The sequence below is a fragment of the Asterias amurensis genome, chromosome 13 (assembly GCF_032118995.1).
Source record: "Asterias amurensis chromosome 13, ASM3211899v1".
NCBI classification, from domain to species: Eukaryota; Metazoa; Echinodermata; class Asteroidea; order Forcipulatida; family Asteriidae; genus Asterias; species Asterias amurensis.
In genome coordinates this window covers 3,437,888-3,456,143 of record NC_092660.1, presented here as the reverse complement: position 1 = coordinate 3,456,143, position 18,256 = coordinate 3,437,888, and the positions used below count along the sequence as shown (strand labels likewise).

Genomic DNA, 18,256 nt, shown 5'->3' with positions numbered 1-18,256 from the left:
CCCTCCTATACTAGACTTATAATATTATTTGCCAGAAAGAGAGCAATGATGAGTAGTATCACGATACTAGTGTGGGAAACCCCATGACTCATCGTGTTGACCATTGTGTGGGCAGCTGATTCACTTACTGCTGGCTAGCTGTATTACTACAATGGCCGCGTAGTCGTACTACACAAACATGCCCATGCATGCTTGCACATTATTGTACACGTTGGCATGTTGTATGGTGTCAAGCGAAATAATTATGGGTTGAAAATTGAAGGCATTATATCTTGGGCCGTCGAAACGGGCAGTGCTACGGAGGGTTGAACCATGAATAAATGAAGAATTTGATCATCGATTCCTTTATTGTACTTTATAGAGCAAGCTAGCGATGACTTGCATTACGTTGTGGTTGGTATCCGTGGGGGTTGGTATTGAAAAACAAACCTTCCACAATTCGTGGCAATTGTTATCTTATGTTTGTTGGATCATGGAGGTAGAAGTTGGATCATATTTCTACCTCCATGGTTGAATCATAGAGAAAGGATGGTCCCTTCAATTGGTTGGAAATGTTCTGTAGTTCACTCACACATTGATCTCACAGCAATCTTAAAATCAATGTCCATGGTCTAAAATTCAAAACGAAGTGAGTGATCTGCCATGATAGCTCAGGCAGGCTAAATCAAATTAAACATGAAGTTTAACAAACTATCGTATTAGAATTCTTATAGATTATAAATGTCCACAACTAAGGTTAAGTTCAGGTTAGGGAGGGCTTGGTAGTTTTTTTTGAGGAGGGTCAAGGGTGCCCCACGCAGTCACCTACGAGGGAAGTTAAACTTCTGATGCCGCATCTTTATAGCGTTTAGTGATAAAACAAACTACCTTTACAATAAAATTGTGTAACTGTAAATCGTGGAAAATATTCCTCAAGTTCATCTGTGATCCAAAAACAAAAGACAATCAATGCGGGAGGAGGGAGAAAAAGTAACTTGTTTTTGAATGAGGCTGACTTAAAAATAAAAACTCTTTGGGAGCAAAGAGAAGGCGGAGACCAAAAGCTTACACACAGGTACAAAAAATATCCGATGAGAGAGATTGGTGGGAGCAATATGGCACATAACATTTCATCTTATCAACCGAGTTATACTCTTATTATCATCCTTATCATGCCATTGAACAAGAGGGAAAAAAAATTGTGCAAAGTTCAATGTGTCAGGTAGTTTATTGCCAGGTAGTTTCCTTATTATATTTTGCAATGACAATTTTATGTTGCATCACATGTTTGTATCCTAATAAAGGTAATAATAAGTTTGTTTTCTTTTGGTAACCTTACACAATTTAACCTGAACACTTTCTTTATCAGATACATGTACATGTACATAAATTTATTCAGAAACATGCAAATTGTAAATACTATTTTTAGGCCTATGGAGTCCATGTTGTAACTTTTGTTGGTAAAATGCAAGTATATTTTCCTACAAATTTGTTGAACAAAAAATCTCCATAACCTTGAGTTTGAAAATAAAAGCTTCAATAGAAAGACAATATAATGTAAATTAAGCCCTTGTCCCATGATTGGATTGTGGTTGATGTAATCTAAAACAAGACATTGTAATGTTTTGTCAAAGCAGAGGGTTTGCCTTTTCACTTTTGTGGAGAGGGGAGGGGAGCTTTGCAACCCCTTCTACAGCAGCAAGATTTCCGTTTTATTTGAATGTTAATAGCCTCTGGGGTACTTTGACAAATTCTTGTTCAAAGTTCCGTTTCAAAGTTACAGGTTGCCTGAATATGAACCACAGGCAAACAAAATGGATGGTTGCAATGACATCCATTTTGTGTATTTAAACATCTTTTTTTTTTTGCCTCCTCAAAAAGACAACTTACAAAGTTTTGCATTCTGTAGTTTGTGAACAAACTCCGGGACAGGGACAAATTTCCTTATTGGAATACTTGGGGAATTCTCAGGAAACACTATGCATTAACAGCCAAACAGTGACTCATTTTGTTAGGTTATTGACAACAGAGGCTCATTCATCAACCCAGATTTGTTCTTGTTTCATCAGTTGATCCACGTGTTTAGGACCCTTGATCTTGATCTGATGTGACCCTAATCCACAGGTTCGAATTACTGAAAAATTGTTACAGGTGTGGAGTTTGATCAAATAACTAAATTACATACCCAACCCCCGGAACTAGTGGAGATTAAAAAAAAAAATCAAATACTTAAATGTATCCATTTCTTGTTTGGTTGGTTTCAATGAAACAAAACAAACATGAATATAGAAACCATTTTGTTGAAACTGTAAAATTTGTTGATGCCATGACGTACAGATTTGATATTTTAAAAACATTTTGTTGTAAAGATCACAATTAAGTCCGGACCTTTTAAAAAAAACTTAACAAAATTGACCGGGTTGAATTAGCAACCACCATCACACTCCTTTTTAAGTGACATGTGCGTCTGAGGACTCCGAGTGTAGTCAAGCAGTCAGTACTTTATTTAGTTGTCTTACAAATTTTCAACTGATTTCCTTAATTTAGTAGAAAATCAAAAAGTATCAACTAACCCTTTGTTCATTTTTGATGTTTCGTGAACTTAGTAGTTTCCTTGTTTTTGTTTTCATTTTAGTGGTAAGTGAATATATTGTGAACCTTTACGTATAGAGTTACCAACCTTTGCATCAGATTTTGTATTTTTATTCCAGGGAGATACTCAGAATTACATTAACCCTTGTAGGGAACAAGTTTCCAAAATCTGGAAGATTTAAAATTTGTTTTGTAGAGCATGGAAAAAGGTTTATTTTCAGGAAGAATTTGTGGCTCTCCTGCGGATGTAATTTCCAGGGCACCAATCAACCTTTAAGAACATCTAATGAAGAAAAAGACTCAATCTTTTTAAAGAAACAACATGACAAACAAATTATTTTTTTCTTTTTCACAATTTTATTTCAACAATTCCTTCAAACAAACGCAGTCTTTTGGCAAGACATCTCTGCTATGGCAGAACTGTGTGACAATGCGTGCATTCTTTACCACCATATCAACTTGAAAATGGAGAATCTTCAAATATATACATAAACTGTGGCATCATGCCATTTCATAGAATGCCACATTGTAGCGTACAGATTTGCATATATTTAATACAACCCGCAGTCTTTTCTTTCTGCATCTGTTAAATTGTGCTATTCTTTATCATTTCCAGATTTTTAAAATTCAGATCAACCATTTTCAATGATTTCCACAAGTCGTCAGAAAGTCTTTACCATGCAAATCCATCTAGGTTTTACTCCCATAGAATTTGCAGTTCAAAACTTCTCAACCAGACTGATAAATATCATTTCAAATAGATACTTTTGAAAACAAGTAAATGATATTATGATTTAAAGCAGAAAATATTTCATAAACAGTATACATTAATATTGGCAATGTTTACTTCAATTTATCATGCAGACTTTAACCCATAGAGTGGATTAATGATCATTCAATTGTTTGTTTCACCTCGCCAAAAACCTAAACCCTGTTAACCATCAGGATTTTAAACCCTGTTTTTGCGGCAATCTGTCCTCGCGAGAGACAACAATAACCGTCTGTCCTTGTACACTAATAAATTCCTTCTGGGTCAATGACATGACCCCAAATAAAATACTGGCATGAACTGTGCATAAAATTACCGAGGCCACAACGTATTATTGTCAGCACACATCGCCTGCAAAAACATACACCAACCGCAACCACCGAAAGAGGGTTGTATTAGCTGGCTATGGCAACGGGTATTTTTTAATTAAAATTCAAGTTTTCACCCCCAAAAGCGTCTGAAATAGCTAGGTTGCAAACGCATGGCCGGAGGCGTTCGCTCAGTCCATGCAGACTTGGTCATAATTTATATGGCAAAATTCATGCGGCGGAAACATGCTAGCATGTTGGGCCGGCGGTTTCAACGCACTGTCGGTGTGTGTGGCGACGGTAAAATATGCACGTTCTACCCAGTACGAAATCGATCGATAGGAGCTCATTTATGCATGCGCGAAGGTCGAATGGTCTTTGTTCACAACCCCATTCCTCTACTCCTAATCAAATATGCGGATAAGTGCGCCTTTATTAAAAAAGACTTGGAAAGCAATTTTTCAGAAGATTTAACAAGAGATTTGGTTTAAAAATCCTACGGATTTATATTTTAATTGTACCATTTCTTGCTGTAGAACGACAATTTATGGCTTAAACTTATGTACGATATCTCGCATAACAATAACATGTCTTAAGTTGGAAATTTACTTCACCATGCAGTTTTGAATCATCCTCAGCACTTTTTTCCAGCACGTGAGGCCCGCCCCAACGTTCAGTACTTTAAAATTTCCAACTCAAGAAGAAAACCTTTGACAAATATTTACATATATTTTTTTAAAGATGAAACTGTTCCATTATTTACAAGAGTTCAGCAGTATACATTATCAGTTTAGAAAGCAAGTTGTTGTGCAAGCATGACTTGACAACCGTTCTTCACATGTTCCATTACACTCTGCTTGAGTTGGCATACTTGTTCCCTCAGTTTTGTGGCTGTGGTGGAAAGCTCCGTGTTCTGTGTTTTCAAATCGTTAACCTTGTCTTCAAGACGGGAGATACGCTCAAGCTTTCGTCGTCGGCACTTGCTAGCCGCTACTCTGTTCCTCAGCCGTTTGCGTTCAGCCTTGATCCTCTCTTGCGATTCCATGTTGATGGGGGACAAGGGAGGAGTGGCACCATGCCCATGGAATACGGGTACTATTTGGGGCTGCTCTGGCGGCTCCTGTTTGATGTGGGACGGTACATGCGACCACCCGTTGTTGATGACGGTTGTGTCGACTGTTGACATGGACATCGTCGAGGCGATGGCGGAACTTCGGCTTGGGTAACTCACAGTGGCACCGGGCAGGCTTGTGGTGGTGTGCATGGCGGGGTTGTAATCCAGGGCCGCCGCGGCGGTGGCATTCGCCGTTGTAACAATACATGAGTTCTGTTGTGACGGGGCTTGCTGGATAACCTGCATGAACGCAATCTGGTTGTCCTCTTGGTCTTGATCGTCATCGTCGCCTTCACCTTGTGAGTTCGGTTGCCCCTGATGTAAACTCTGAAGGGCTTCGACGAACCCCTGAGCGAACGCCGCCTGTTCATCGGTAACGTTCTTGGGGCAGATGAACTGTGTTGGTGTCGGTGTGGTACACACCGTTCCTTGCTGGGAGATTATCATTTTTTCGAGTTCTGGGGAGGCCAGTTTCAACATTTGAACGTCTGGCGTAGAAAGAACAGCAATCGTGGTTCTTTTCTTCACTGGTCCACCATTTACTAGGTCCAGCGTCATGGTCTTTTTCTTGTTGAGCCATGGGTTGTGTGTATCGTCGTAAAACTGAACGGTCTCCATCTTTCTAGCGTGTTTTTCCCGGGACATAAACAGTTTAGCCCCCGTACAGGATCGACGGTGTTACACGCTGGCTGAGTCACTGAATGTACAAACAATGTAGGAGGAATCCCCTTTACGTGTGTATCGAACTAGCTGGTCGCAGCTCTCTGCTTTATCGTGGTTTCACTAGCAAGCGAATCTCTGAATAGGTTTCCTATCCGAGTGCTGACTCACATTTTATAGATTGACTAAGTAATCTAAAAATAGCATATGACGGATGACATAACGAGGAAGGCTTCTGATTGGATATCGGTGATGTCATGTATTATAATGAGGGTTCCCTTTTGATAAGTTGATTGGTCGCCATAGGAATAGCTAAATAGAGCAATGGATTGTGGGAAATACGGCGGGGAGTGCCATTCGACGTCACTGATGGCGGGAATGCGTTGCGGCACACAACACTCCATAGAAGGTGAAAGATTTTATCATAACAGTGCACGTATTAATCTGCGATCATATTTTAGTGTGGTAAAACTGAGAAGAAGAAAAATACTATAAACAGATCATGCAATTATGATACAACTTATACATTTGCTTAAAATGGTTGGTTATTTCTACATCAAAATGCTACTTCACCGCCACAGTTAGTACGAAACACCCCCACTACATAATAATGACCGATTCCTGACGTCATGATCTTTTCGTGGTACCCCGGAAGTTGAACGATTTTCATAACAAAGGCTCACATGAGCGACCCTTAACTGTTCCACACGTTGCTTTACCTTATATGGAAAATCTGCGATAACGAAAGTAAATATCAAAGCTCGCCGATTGTGTGGCAGTGCATCGCAGCGCGGTGCACGCATCAAAAGGCAGGTGAGACCCTTTCAAACGTAGAAATAAAGTAGTGTTTTGAAAACGTGGACATTTACACAAAATACAATAATAAAAATACGGAACTGAGTGTCACAAAATCCAAACTTTGAACTACAATACAACTTATGAATGATCATGTTCGACCTATCGTATACACAGCATACCGAACCATTTTCCGTATGACGATGCTTTGGCCCATGTAGTAATGTTGTAATATGGTTGTAATTGATGTATGCATGGAGGGTCCTTCATGGATATACATGTACATGTAGTAATAACTTTCCTTATCCTGCCACAACTTTTCCACACAGTTTGTACTAGTAGTATTAACCGGTTGCCCTTTTCATTTTTGCAAAAAATTTAACATCTATTTGAGAAGCAAAAACCCAAGAAGTATAACTTTACATTACTGTCTATATTGCCAATAGTATTTGTATTTGGGTTTATGGATATTATTACGAATGCATTTTTATCAATGGAAACCAGAATCTCTCATTCCTGAAAAACACAGCATTTAACATGCAGAGAAATGCGTAAACGAGAGCGGCGAGCGTAAATGAAAGTTGTTGCAACCACGTTGATGTTACCCTGAAATTATTATGACAGTTTGTAAAAACAACAAAATCTATTTTGGGGAAGGAGGAAGTTGACGTATGTTGTTTCATTCTTCAAGTAAGTTTTCATACAAATAAATAGTAATATAATATCAGAAAGGGGAATTCCAGCATGTGCGAGTTTATACAACATGTTTTGACGTCACAAACATCCCTTGAGAAAATCATTATTGTAAAAAACACCAGTAAGACTGGTCCTCATATCAATTAAATTGGCCTCATTCTACCATAGAGCAAGGATTCTACAAAATACATGTACAAATAAATGGGAATTTTTAAATTTATCCTGTTTCCAAAGTCAATGACCAAAGCAGTAGGACCTACAACAACTATCGTCCTTTGAAATACCATTAAACTGATATATTTTTGTCAGTTAACAATGAAATATCAGGAGCGGAACTAGGAAATTTATCAGTGAGATCCCCAACCGCCCCCCAAACCAAGCAAACAACAAACTTACTTTTAAAAAAAGTTTGAAAGTTGCAATTTAAATCATATGGTTGGGACTCAAGCAATATGATTTTAGGTCTGTAGCAATAAGGACTATTGTTATATTAACTGGAGGCACAAGTTTAACGATTACCAATGAAAAAAACACAAACAGTAAGAAGAAAACCATGGAGGTAGAATTAGAAAACAAAGTTAGAGAGAAAAAGTTGTCATGAGCATGGGGGGTCCGAACTCCCTAAACCCACCCTGGATTTGTTCCTGAATATCAAGGTAGAAGTTTTCACTGTTTGTCGTGGATATTATCTTGATTCAAATCATTGCTTAGGTGATTTTGCTTTCTCAGTGTTGCTGTACACACCTTGTCCTTAGAGTACCCTGCCTACTTCAATAGTCCATGTGACATTTACATTGAGACAATGTGAAATCCCTGCCCAGTGTTGTAGTCTGTTCAGACTGTTCTCGTCAATGAATCTTGTCGTCCAGAGCCTCAGCTGGTGATTCATATCAGAAGGTCTTCTCCATGTTCCACAAACCGTTCTTGAAGATGACTTCAGGATGTATGCTTCACATCAGAGTTAGCCAGAATTTGCAAACAGGTTGTCCAAATTTGCTTTAAATTGAAAATTGGGGTGTCCAAAATGTACTCACTTTCAATCCATTTAAAGTGGAAATGGATGATAAAGTTGAGGGCGCACATATTTAAAGCAGAGTGTCCCAAAGACTGGGAAGTCCACCCTGTACATTGCTGTGCACGTATGCCTATATCTGACATCTTAAAACTTTTTACGAGTCTGGATGCATGAATCTTGCTGTAATTTTCGTTTCTGTTATAATATTAAAATTTTCATTTGGGGCAAAGTGGGGGCAAAGTTGTAATTGTTTTAAAATATACACCATATATATTTTTGGGTTGGGGGCGGGGAGGGGGGGGCTAATTAATATATCGTTAAATTCATTTGTCAATTTTTTAAATCTCATTTTGGGGGACTAGTGTAAATTCTGAGCAGGGGATCCCCTGTGGTTACACCACCAATTGTATTACTTGCTAATTTTCCGATATATGTTCATTGTATTTTTCATGACTGCACGGCCAGCAATGTTGAGAAAACATTGACTGAGTGGTGTGTGGGATGTCTGAAAACATTTACCCCACTAAAAATAAAAAGTTTGTTTTTCTAAGGTTAGATAAACAAGGCCTCAATACTCTCAAAGTTGAGTGATACTGACTGGCGGTGTTATAGCAGTTCCCTTTTGATTTGGAGTTCATTCTTTATTCTATTGATCCAATATTTACTCTCAGCCCACGCAGCGTGACGTCACATGATTACTTATGATCTTTTTATAGAAATTACATCATGCAAACCAAGCGTCTGGGTTTACTAGTATTATGCAGTGCCAGTCATGTGATGTTTTGTAAACGAAAAGGAAATAATGCACACACAGTAGTATAGCAACAATGCTCAACTCTGCACAGTATGCTTTTTCGTTTTTTTCAAAGTGGGTCACCAGTCATAGCTTGGAGCTATGGTCAGAGCAAAACAAAACAATGCTTGTTATTATTTGAAAGAAATTTGACACTATTCATAAAAAAACCTCTCCATATTACATTGTATGTCAGTGATTTATTTGTTTAAATTTATTAAGAAAGGACAGCAGACTTTGGGACCATGATAAATGTTAGTGTTGTTCAAATGAGAACAGTTTTTCCTACGTAACATGTTAATGTTTGTAGAATGTTCTTTCTAATTTTAATCTGTGGTAAGTTAATTCTGGTCTGTGGACCATGATCCATTTAACATTTGCTCTAAAAGTGGATGTGTTTAACCATAGAAGATGCTCTATGGTTCAAGAACTTCAACCTTCTTGATGAAAATGTTGTTGTAAGTTTTTTATTAAGGGAATAAAAGGGTAGCGACGAGTTCTTAAACTGCTGTTTGAAACCGGCAGGGTCGTGGCCATGTGATAAGGCCCGAGCCGAAGGCGAGGACCTTAATCGCACGGCCACGCCCCTGCAAGGTTTCAAACGGCAGTTTAAGAACGAGTCACTACTCTTGAATGTCCATTCATGAATGCTTTTTTTGGTTATAAAGTAAAACAAAACTTTGTAAAACTTATCCGTTTTACAACGACGTTGAGCTCTGTACGAGGGGATTGCATTTTTATGACTGAGACAGTTTTCGGATATGCATTGGTGCGGGTATAAATAGTGATTAGTATGCATTTAAACATATCCGCAAACAACTGGTTATAAACAGCTCCAGCTGGTCATTATCAACTGTTCAAACACCCTCACATGATGCGCTCTCCACCAATAGGAAAAGCAAAACTGTCTGAGGCATTTATATGAATGTATTTCTAATATTTTCTAGTATAAATCAGCATAGGTTGACAAAAAACGAGCATGAACCCTACCTGTGATTTTGACCCTTAGTCCTATGGGTTCAGACTTGTTTACATTTTTTAGTATTACAATGACTGAATTTAGTCAAAACCTCCCCCTTTAATATTGTAGTCAAACTTTTTTGGACTTCATAACGAAATGTGGTTTGCTCACAGAGTCCAGGCTCCATCACCCCAAAAGAAAGGTTTGATTGTATTCAATCATGGTAAACACACCTGAATAAAGCTTACCACACACTGGAATGTGTGTAGAAAATCACTGGTATGCCACAGTATTGTTGAATTACCTAGAAGGGCCAGTCCAATCTGTTGTGGTTTTGCAATAAACCAAGGCCGTTTTGTGGTTTGTGTAGAATTCCATTTCAAGAATGCAAAACAAGACTGAAGCTTTTAATAAGTAATCAGTTTGTCTGTAGTTTATCAGGTGAGGTTCTGCATATCATTTCAGGTGTTTTGGGATAATTTAACCACAATCCAACTCTGTTTTTTGTTGTACCCTTGTTGTTTGTTCCAGAATCTATACAAATTACAAGACAGTTGAATTGTTAAAAGTAAAACAAAAATCATACGTTAGAAAAAGGTAAACATACCGTTCAAAAGAAAATGGCAAATAAGTGAATTAATAAATTATTGCCTGATTTATTTCTCTGATTCAAATAATGAACAAATTAACTTTGCCCTTTACTGGACTGGACTGGACTGTTTGACCTGTTTGACCATACCCATTTAACGATTAAGCGTGTATACCGGACAGTGACAAGATGTAGCCTTTGCAGTGTTTGTAACGTGTATTTAAGGTCTGATAAAACAGAGACAATGTATTGATCACAAGTCCGTCTGAGGTCTGGGTTGCTGTATTACTTACCCAGTTGGGATTAATGTGCAGAATCATCAATGAAACTTAATTCAGTATGCGCATATCATTGGAAATATGAGAAGTTACTGCAATTTATTTGTTCACGTTTGGCTTTGGGAGTAGAATAGCCAGTAGCAATTAGTGCTGGCTTGCTGGCTCTCCAAGAGTTGAGATAATTGTAGTTAAGTGGAAACTGTATATTGGCGGATGGGCATGGCAGGGCGAGGTACACGTGTATTCGTTGTCGTTTTTTTTCCTTTCCTCTCTTATTAACCTTGGACTAATGAAAACTGGTCGAGATGCAAACCAAACAGGAAGAAGATAAATTTATGCTGAGTTGAATAGAGATTTTGTTCATGAGCATTTGTCCCTTAATTACTGTTTGCTGGCCAAGTGTGCCAGGTAAAACACCTGAGTACTAGTCAACGTTCTCCCCAAGTGGCCCTGCTGGCTAGTTCAGTGTTTCAAAAGAAACTATTTTACTGACACGCTAGATGATCCCAGAGGCTAGTCACTGAAGAAGTTGAAGGACAACACAGCCAATTTCCAGATTTTGTATTTGTTAAAACCAATTGATTTTACAAATAACTATCACCCACTAAAATATTTCATTGGCTATATTATTTTCAGTACTTATCTTTTCTAGCCAACTGACAACTGAATCTTCTTGACATTTACCTGGTCTTTTTGATAATCCCTGGACTGGTACATATTTTAGGTTTGTTTTAAAGAGAAATGTGGGGTTCTGTCAACAGTAAGCAGGTATAGTTAAACAATTTTAGTTTACCTTTCCCAAATCGTATTGAATAAGAATATTCGGGATTTCAATTGGTTTTTATACATATAAATTTTTTGTTTTTTTTCCCATACACCGATGTGTGTTAGCACTGTATACTCAGTACTTTCCCGTGTCCTGTGAAAAAATATCACAGGCATGTTACTCGGGTGGGATTCGAACCCACGACCCTTGCAATTCTAGAGCAGTGTCTTACCAACTAGACCACCGAGGTTGCCCGGTAGCTAGAGGCAGTTCGAATCCTATGTTTTGGCAGTGGGTACCGCAACGATATAATAGATGTTAAATTTGCATCGGGGATAAAGAATATTAATTTTTGGTTTTTTTCCCATACACCGATGTGTGTTAGCACTGTATACTCAGTACTTTCCCGAGTCCTGTGAAAAAGGTTTTTATACTGCATATGTGGTTTTTATACTGCATGCCTTGATGATAAATGACTTTGTTAATAATGGATTGTACAAAAGAGATACATTTGAAAATGCAATTCAGTTAGGACGTATCTGAATGTTCAATTATTCCGTCTTATGTATCAAATACTGCATTTTGGGCACAAAGTGTTTTTTTTATAAATTTAGAGTTAAATCCACGAACGTGCTACCATATAAAGAAATATTGACCTCATAAACAAACCAATAGGCCCCCTATATGTAAAAAAAATAAGAATATTTTTTTTTCTTGAAATTGAAAACTGTGAGAAATCTTAAATTCTGACTAGGTGTTTCCTCATGATAGATTTTTAAGGAAGGATGAATTATTTAAGCTACATGTTTAGATACCACAGCTCATCTTTAAAACGCACATCTCAAAGAGGCAAGAACCTATAAGCACTCATGTTCTACTACAGGAATCCTGAGGAGAGAGGAAAATTCCATTATTTGCACAGCACTCTTGTTTCTCACTGGCTTGATGAATATTGATCAGTCTGTCTAGGCTCTGGTTGAAATTGCCCTTGGCTTCGTCTGGGTTGATTTTCATGAATGAAAGGAGGAGGCCCCATCATGCCAAGCCACAGTGTGTAATGCCATTATCTACTCACACGGAAATTTAAGTGGAGATTCAAAGTGAATATGTCTGGTTTCAAGGTAAAGAGAATGAAAAGCTGGGGCCAGGGGGATTGGGACTAGCTAGGTGGATGAGCATTATACAGTGTTTATTCTGGCCGTGCCAAGCTGAAGTGGTATCCTACTTCTGCATAATGAATTCCACCACACTTGGCTTCTACACCGTTTATGAAAACTCATTCCATCTATGCACGATGTACAGTTATTTGCTTGACCATGGAGTAATACAAATAATTGCACCACGCTTTGACTTGTGCAATAATTCTATAGATTGCCATATATTTAAATGTGTTTTCGCTGTCCCCTACTAGGCATGACAACTGAGGAATCCCTTCCGTCAATAAAATCATTTAAAATTCTGGTGAATATTTAAAAAAACACTTAAAATGTGAACACTTAGTTGCATGAAAAAAACAAAAAGAAACAATGTTTTGAGGGTAAATTTGTGTGTTTGGTACAAATTTGCATGGATTTAGATACACAAAAACATTATTTATTTTGGTAATTTGGTTTAAACAAAGTGGACTTTGTTCGTGCTTAACTGCTTAGCAAGGATGCTTGCTCTATGCCCAGCTCTTATAAACTAGCTCAAGAAACCAAAACAATTGTACAATCCTCCCTTTAATGTAAATTCTTCATGAACAAGTTTGTGTCTAAATGGTTGTATATCCGTGAACTCTCCAGAGAAGTTTTGGACACATTGAATGATTTGCTAGCATCTGTTGCAAACATTTCTGACAATAATCTTGAATTTCCATTTCACCTGTTGCTTTAGCACCATTCTAGCACCTCAAGATCAATCTTAATTCCCTTTTTGTGTCAAGACTTTGAAATAGAGATCTATTATAGCTGGGATGAGCTTTGGGTAGAACACTGTTTGCATTAGGCACCTGTGTAAATTAATTTACTGAGTAAATTAAGCAGGAGCCAGAGGGATTTTGTCAACTGCCTGATAATGTCATGACAAAATACAGTTTGTTGCAACAATGTTGGTTACTACTTCGTCATTTCACTACGTATGTTTACGTGTGTGTGCGTGCGTATACAGCATAGACTTGTTCATAGCCTCTGTATTTCTCTTCAGGAAAAACAAACGGTAAGGATACCAATTAATCATGCTGCTAAGTTATAGAATTGCGAAGGACTGAAAATACTCGGTGAAGTTGTATTGCAACTTGCTCTGCAGCAGAGTGATGATCACACAATCTTTGCCAACTTGGATTTTTTCAAAGAGGCAATTTCAATGTGTAGGCCTACATCAAAGACACAAAAGCAGAAATCTGATTTTCTGTTTAATTTTGATGACTTTAAAATGCTGAGAATCGTCAACAGCAACTCCCTGATGTCCTAAGTAATGAAAATCATTCCTGTTGTTAGCGTGAAGTGAGAATCCGTGGATTTACCAATCGAGAGACACCGTGGGAACATTGTCACCCTCTTAATCCCAGAAGGGGTATTACCCTGATTGTATCTCCCCAATAAAGATATCATTGGTTTCCTACAGTGAAATCTTTGGACGACACTGCCTATAACTTACTATACTAGCCTTACACTTGGTTCTTTTGGGCAAGGCAGTTTTTATTAAGTACAGGATAACTATGGGGATATACAAATGTGTATCTGGAACCTTTCAAGGGGCACCAAGGCAATGATGACATGGGGCATAAATGCCTCTTTTGCCTCTGTGAGGAAACAGGTATAAAGCCCTGCTTACTAACTCAGACAGTTGTACTGTCATTTTCCAGGCATGGAAATATGCATGGAGGCATGGCCTCTGTTGCCCTGGTCTTGGGCTTGGTGTCCTTTTTTGAATGTTTCCCATAGACCTAAAGATTTCAAAGTGGAAGTCCCCTTTCTGGAATTAAAACGGTCTTGCTCTCTCAAATGACTTGATAAACCTGATAAATATACAGTGAATAAAATTGACATAGATTCGTTCCATCACACATGTCTACGTTCACTATTGGGTACGACCAGTACACGGTACAATACACTTTGGAATATGACGTCACACCCTTTTGTGTTTCTAACTGTAGACTAGCACAATACCACTTTTGTTCCATTGTAACTGGCAGGTCTTGTGACAGGGGGGGGGGGGGAGACACCTGCAGTTCGTTTGTTTACACAGTTGCACAATCATCCAAAAAACTTTTTAGTGTACTTTTGTACCTCTTTAAAAGGTTAATATTTTATTCCATTTAGTCGTCAATGAAAATAATGTTGACTCTCTCATATTGTAGCTTGTGTCATGAAAATAAATGACTGTTTAAAAGTGAAGTGTACACTTAAACGTATTGTTTTACATGGGTATAAAGCACTTTTTATTGCACGATCAATTGTGGTGTTTAGTCATGGGCTCCCAGCGTGCATACAAATTGTACTACGTACTTTTATTTGGCACGTGTCCAGCATACTCCACAGTGCGCATTTTGAACTGATACTTATGGTAGCCCATCATTAAAAAAAATTATCAAAAATACATCGTTTTTTGAAATCCATGATCATCGTCTTTGATCATTCACTAATAGCGATCCTGGATGTTTCCCCAAAAAACTGTGAAAAACCCAAGATGAATGTGTAGTTTGAACAAATCCCTTTGTAATGTTTCTTTTTGCTTTGTAACGAATTTGATATGTTCAACATATTGTACACAGTCAAGGTGACAGACTTGACCTTGGCGGTGGTGAAACCACTGTTCAGTTTTTAGTGTATGCCTGAATGCAGGTTGTATGGTTATTTAGGTTGTCTGGTGGTATACAGTATGCACAGAGCTAGGACTTGGCTCTACGGTACACATATTATGAACAGCTTACAGTTAACAGTATACATCATTCAAGTTCAGTGATAATACTTGTTTGATGAATGCCATTCCAGAACATTGTTTCCAGGAATGTGATGTATACTGGCATCATATCAAGGCTTCTAACCCGTATCAGCTTGTCAATGTTTCATAGGGTCTATCCACTAAAATTTATGTTACTGGATGCATTATACAAGAAATCCTAACTGACTGCAAGTGATAAAGCATTATAAGCTGTAAAACAGCTAGCCTAAAGTATTTGTAAATTGAAGTTTACAATTTTTATCAATTTATTATAATGTTTCTTCCCAACAGTCTTTGTTTTGAAAATACAAAATCTGCCCAAAAATATACATATAATGTATATAAATACTAAACAAAATAAAAATTAAAGGAAGTCATTTAATTTTCCATATAGACCTTATGCATTGACGTCATCCAGTGGGAAAACGGTGACAAAACAATCGAAACGCATAGATTTGTATGCGCGGCGCGCAGGATTAGCCAATGAACAACCTCCTTTTGAACTCTAGGTGAGGGCACCCTACTGAAATGACGTCATGTGCATAAGGTCTATACTGCAATATATAAATTTTATTTTGAGATTTCTCAAAACCTCACCCTTGAACAATGTAGTTTGTTTTGTCTTTAACTGAAAGATTACACTTAGTTTATCTTTCCACTATGTATTTTAGAGTTTTAAAAGTTTTCATAGACCCTTTCCTCATTGGAGACACTAGTTTTCTCAGACCCCTTCGACCCTCTCTCCTATACTACATGCCCATACATCCACCACAAACTGTCTATTATGATTAAGTATCAGTAGGGCCTACTCATGACCGCTTTTAACTCCATAAAAAGGGTGTACGTGATACATAATACAGGTATACAATGTTACATGGTATAAGTCTATACCCCAGCCTTATACTTCCCTCTAGTAAGTGAATACTGACAGCCCCTTCCTACTGGTCATGCTGGTGCATTCATTCTTAAAAAGCTTAAAATGAACCTTTTCTTAGTTTTTTTTCTCAATGACCTACATACGTTTCTTTCCTATACAGGTGTTGAGTGGATTCAGCATGTATATGGGCGGGGAGTTGTACTTCCTTGCAAACTATGATCTTAATAGTTCGTAACTAGCTTGGAATAAGTCTTTTTTTTTCATGAGGATCATGAGGTTGTTGGCTGTTTGCCAAAATTATATGATAGCTTTAGTGAACCAAAATACATAGATCGGCAATCTTGCACCACAGTCAAAACCCTGTGTGTGGAGAAAATCAAGGTTGAAGTTGAGTTACATATTTTTCAAACTCGGAGACTGCTTGCTGTTGTATAAAAAGATAAATAAAATTAATTTCTCCAGAAGACGATCAGAGCATACTGATCGAAACGTCGAGTTAACCCAACGGTTCTTTTCAGAACCACCCCAACTCATTTAGAGATTGTTATTACATGGTGTTACCGCAAACTCTTCTATAAAATTAACACCAAAATAAAGCTGACTTCTTCAATTGTACACAGCTATCAAGTGTTTTCATCTAGCAACTGTTTTTATACATGTTTGTCACTTTGTGGAAATAGAAAAAAGAGATGTGCACGCTGAGTGCTGTGCACAAACCAATGCATGCATTGCCAATGCATGTGTGTTTTGGCACCAAGCAATGGATAAAGACGCATCGTGATATGCCACTTCGTGGAAATGCAAAATAGCAAATCTAGTTGTACATCCGTCATGCTAAAAAGTGTACAAAACTAAAACATGTTAGGTCTTAAAATTTGCTGAAAATGTTAAAGGGATACGTTGCCTTGGATCGGGCGAGTTGTTATGAAATGCATGGTTGGAAAGGTGTTTTATAAAGAAGAATAATTGTAATCCACATAAATTTGCCTTGAAATCGCCTGAATTTCCTTTTACTGAGCAAACTAACACGGTCGGCTGTTTTGTGGAGTCCAAAACTTGACTGGCGTGCTGTGTTAGTTCACGATTAAAACGAAAATCGAGCAACTCGAGACATTATTGTGTGGTTCATTGTATTCTACTTTTAAAACATCTTTCCAACCTTGCATTTTTTTTTCTCAAATGCTTTTCACATAGACCAACTCACCCGATCCAAGGCAACGTGTCCCTTTAACAGCAATATTTCACACAACACCTAATTTGCCAAACTTTGTGATCACCCCTTAAAAACAGTGACGAGACCAATGATTAAAGTCACCTGGAAATAGAATTTTTTTCTTTCAAACATAAGAGTATATGCTTACGAACAATAAAACAATTTTTTTAGTAATTGTTTGTCACGATTTATATGTTTAAAAAATATATAAAGTTGTTTGGGGGCTAACTCCGCCTACCCCTTTTGTGACGTCAATCGAGGCAGACTTTGCCTGCAATGCGTATAGTAAACACATGTGCAAAGTACATGTACGTCCAAGTCGTGAGTTGGTACATTTCAAAAAGTGTTTTTCTGCATTCAGCAGCAATACACCTGGTCGGCATTGCCGGAAAAAAACAAAAACAATTTTTTTTGAAACGTACAAACTCACGACTTGGTCCGTACATGTACTTTGCAATTGTGTTTACTCTACGCATTACAGGCATAGTCTGCCTTGATTGACGTCACGAACAGCGCCCTCTCGGGTCGGGGTCTACTCTTAAATTTGTAAATAACATAAGAACTGATTTTTTAAAACCTTAGCTAACTGTTTATTCACATTCCACTCATCAAAACACATATATTAGTGACAAAAGCTTTATACCACTTTCAGGTGACTTTAAAGATGCTTAATTGCAGACCTCAAAATGGCCCTCAAACAACTTGATGTCTCTCTAATGGTGTATTTAATAGTACATTTTACATCAATATAGCAGAATTACACCTTGAGTTGTTTGTTTGAAAACTTTGACTTCCTTTGTGGTGAGTTGGTTGTTATCTGGGTACATGATTTTAGAGTTTCAGTTTTGATCATTTAGAAACAATCACGGATCATTCCAAGGGCAGTGGTGTGAGTGGTTCCACAGAGGCAATTGTTGTGTGGGGGGG

The 18,256-nt window shown here is 37.8% G+C and overlaps 2 protein-coding genes across 5 annotated transcripts in view; one reads left to right on the top strand and one right to left on the bottom strand.

Annotated features, from left to right (window-relative positions):
• The window catches only part of LOC139946112 (mutS protein homolog 5-like), a 114,042-nt gene that overhangs the window by 3,764 nt on the left and 92,022 nt on the right, over positions 1 to 18,256 (top strand). The window contains exon 1 of one of the 4 annotated variants that reach the window (XM_071943727.1): positions 6,110 to 6,235. The exons of the other annotated variants lie outside the window; for them this stretch is intronic. The gene's annotated coding sequence lies outside the window, so the exon portion shown is untranslated. Of the gene's footprint in view, positions 1 to 6,109; positions 6,236 to 18,256 lie in introns of those variants that run through there. 4 annotated transcript variants of the gene reach the window in all.
• Positions 4,130 to 5,581, bottom strand: LOC139946368 (transcription factor Jun-like). Its single transcript, XM_071944009.1, has one exon. It carries the CDS (start codon positions 5,405 to 5,407, stop codon positions 4,439 to 4,441), a length of 969 nt encoding a protein of 322 aa, XP_071800110.1. The 5' UTR covers positions 5,408 to 5,581; the 3' UTR covers positions 4,130 to 4,438.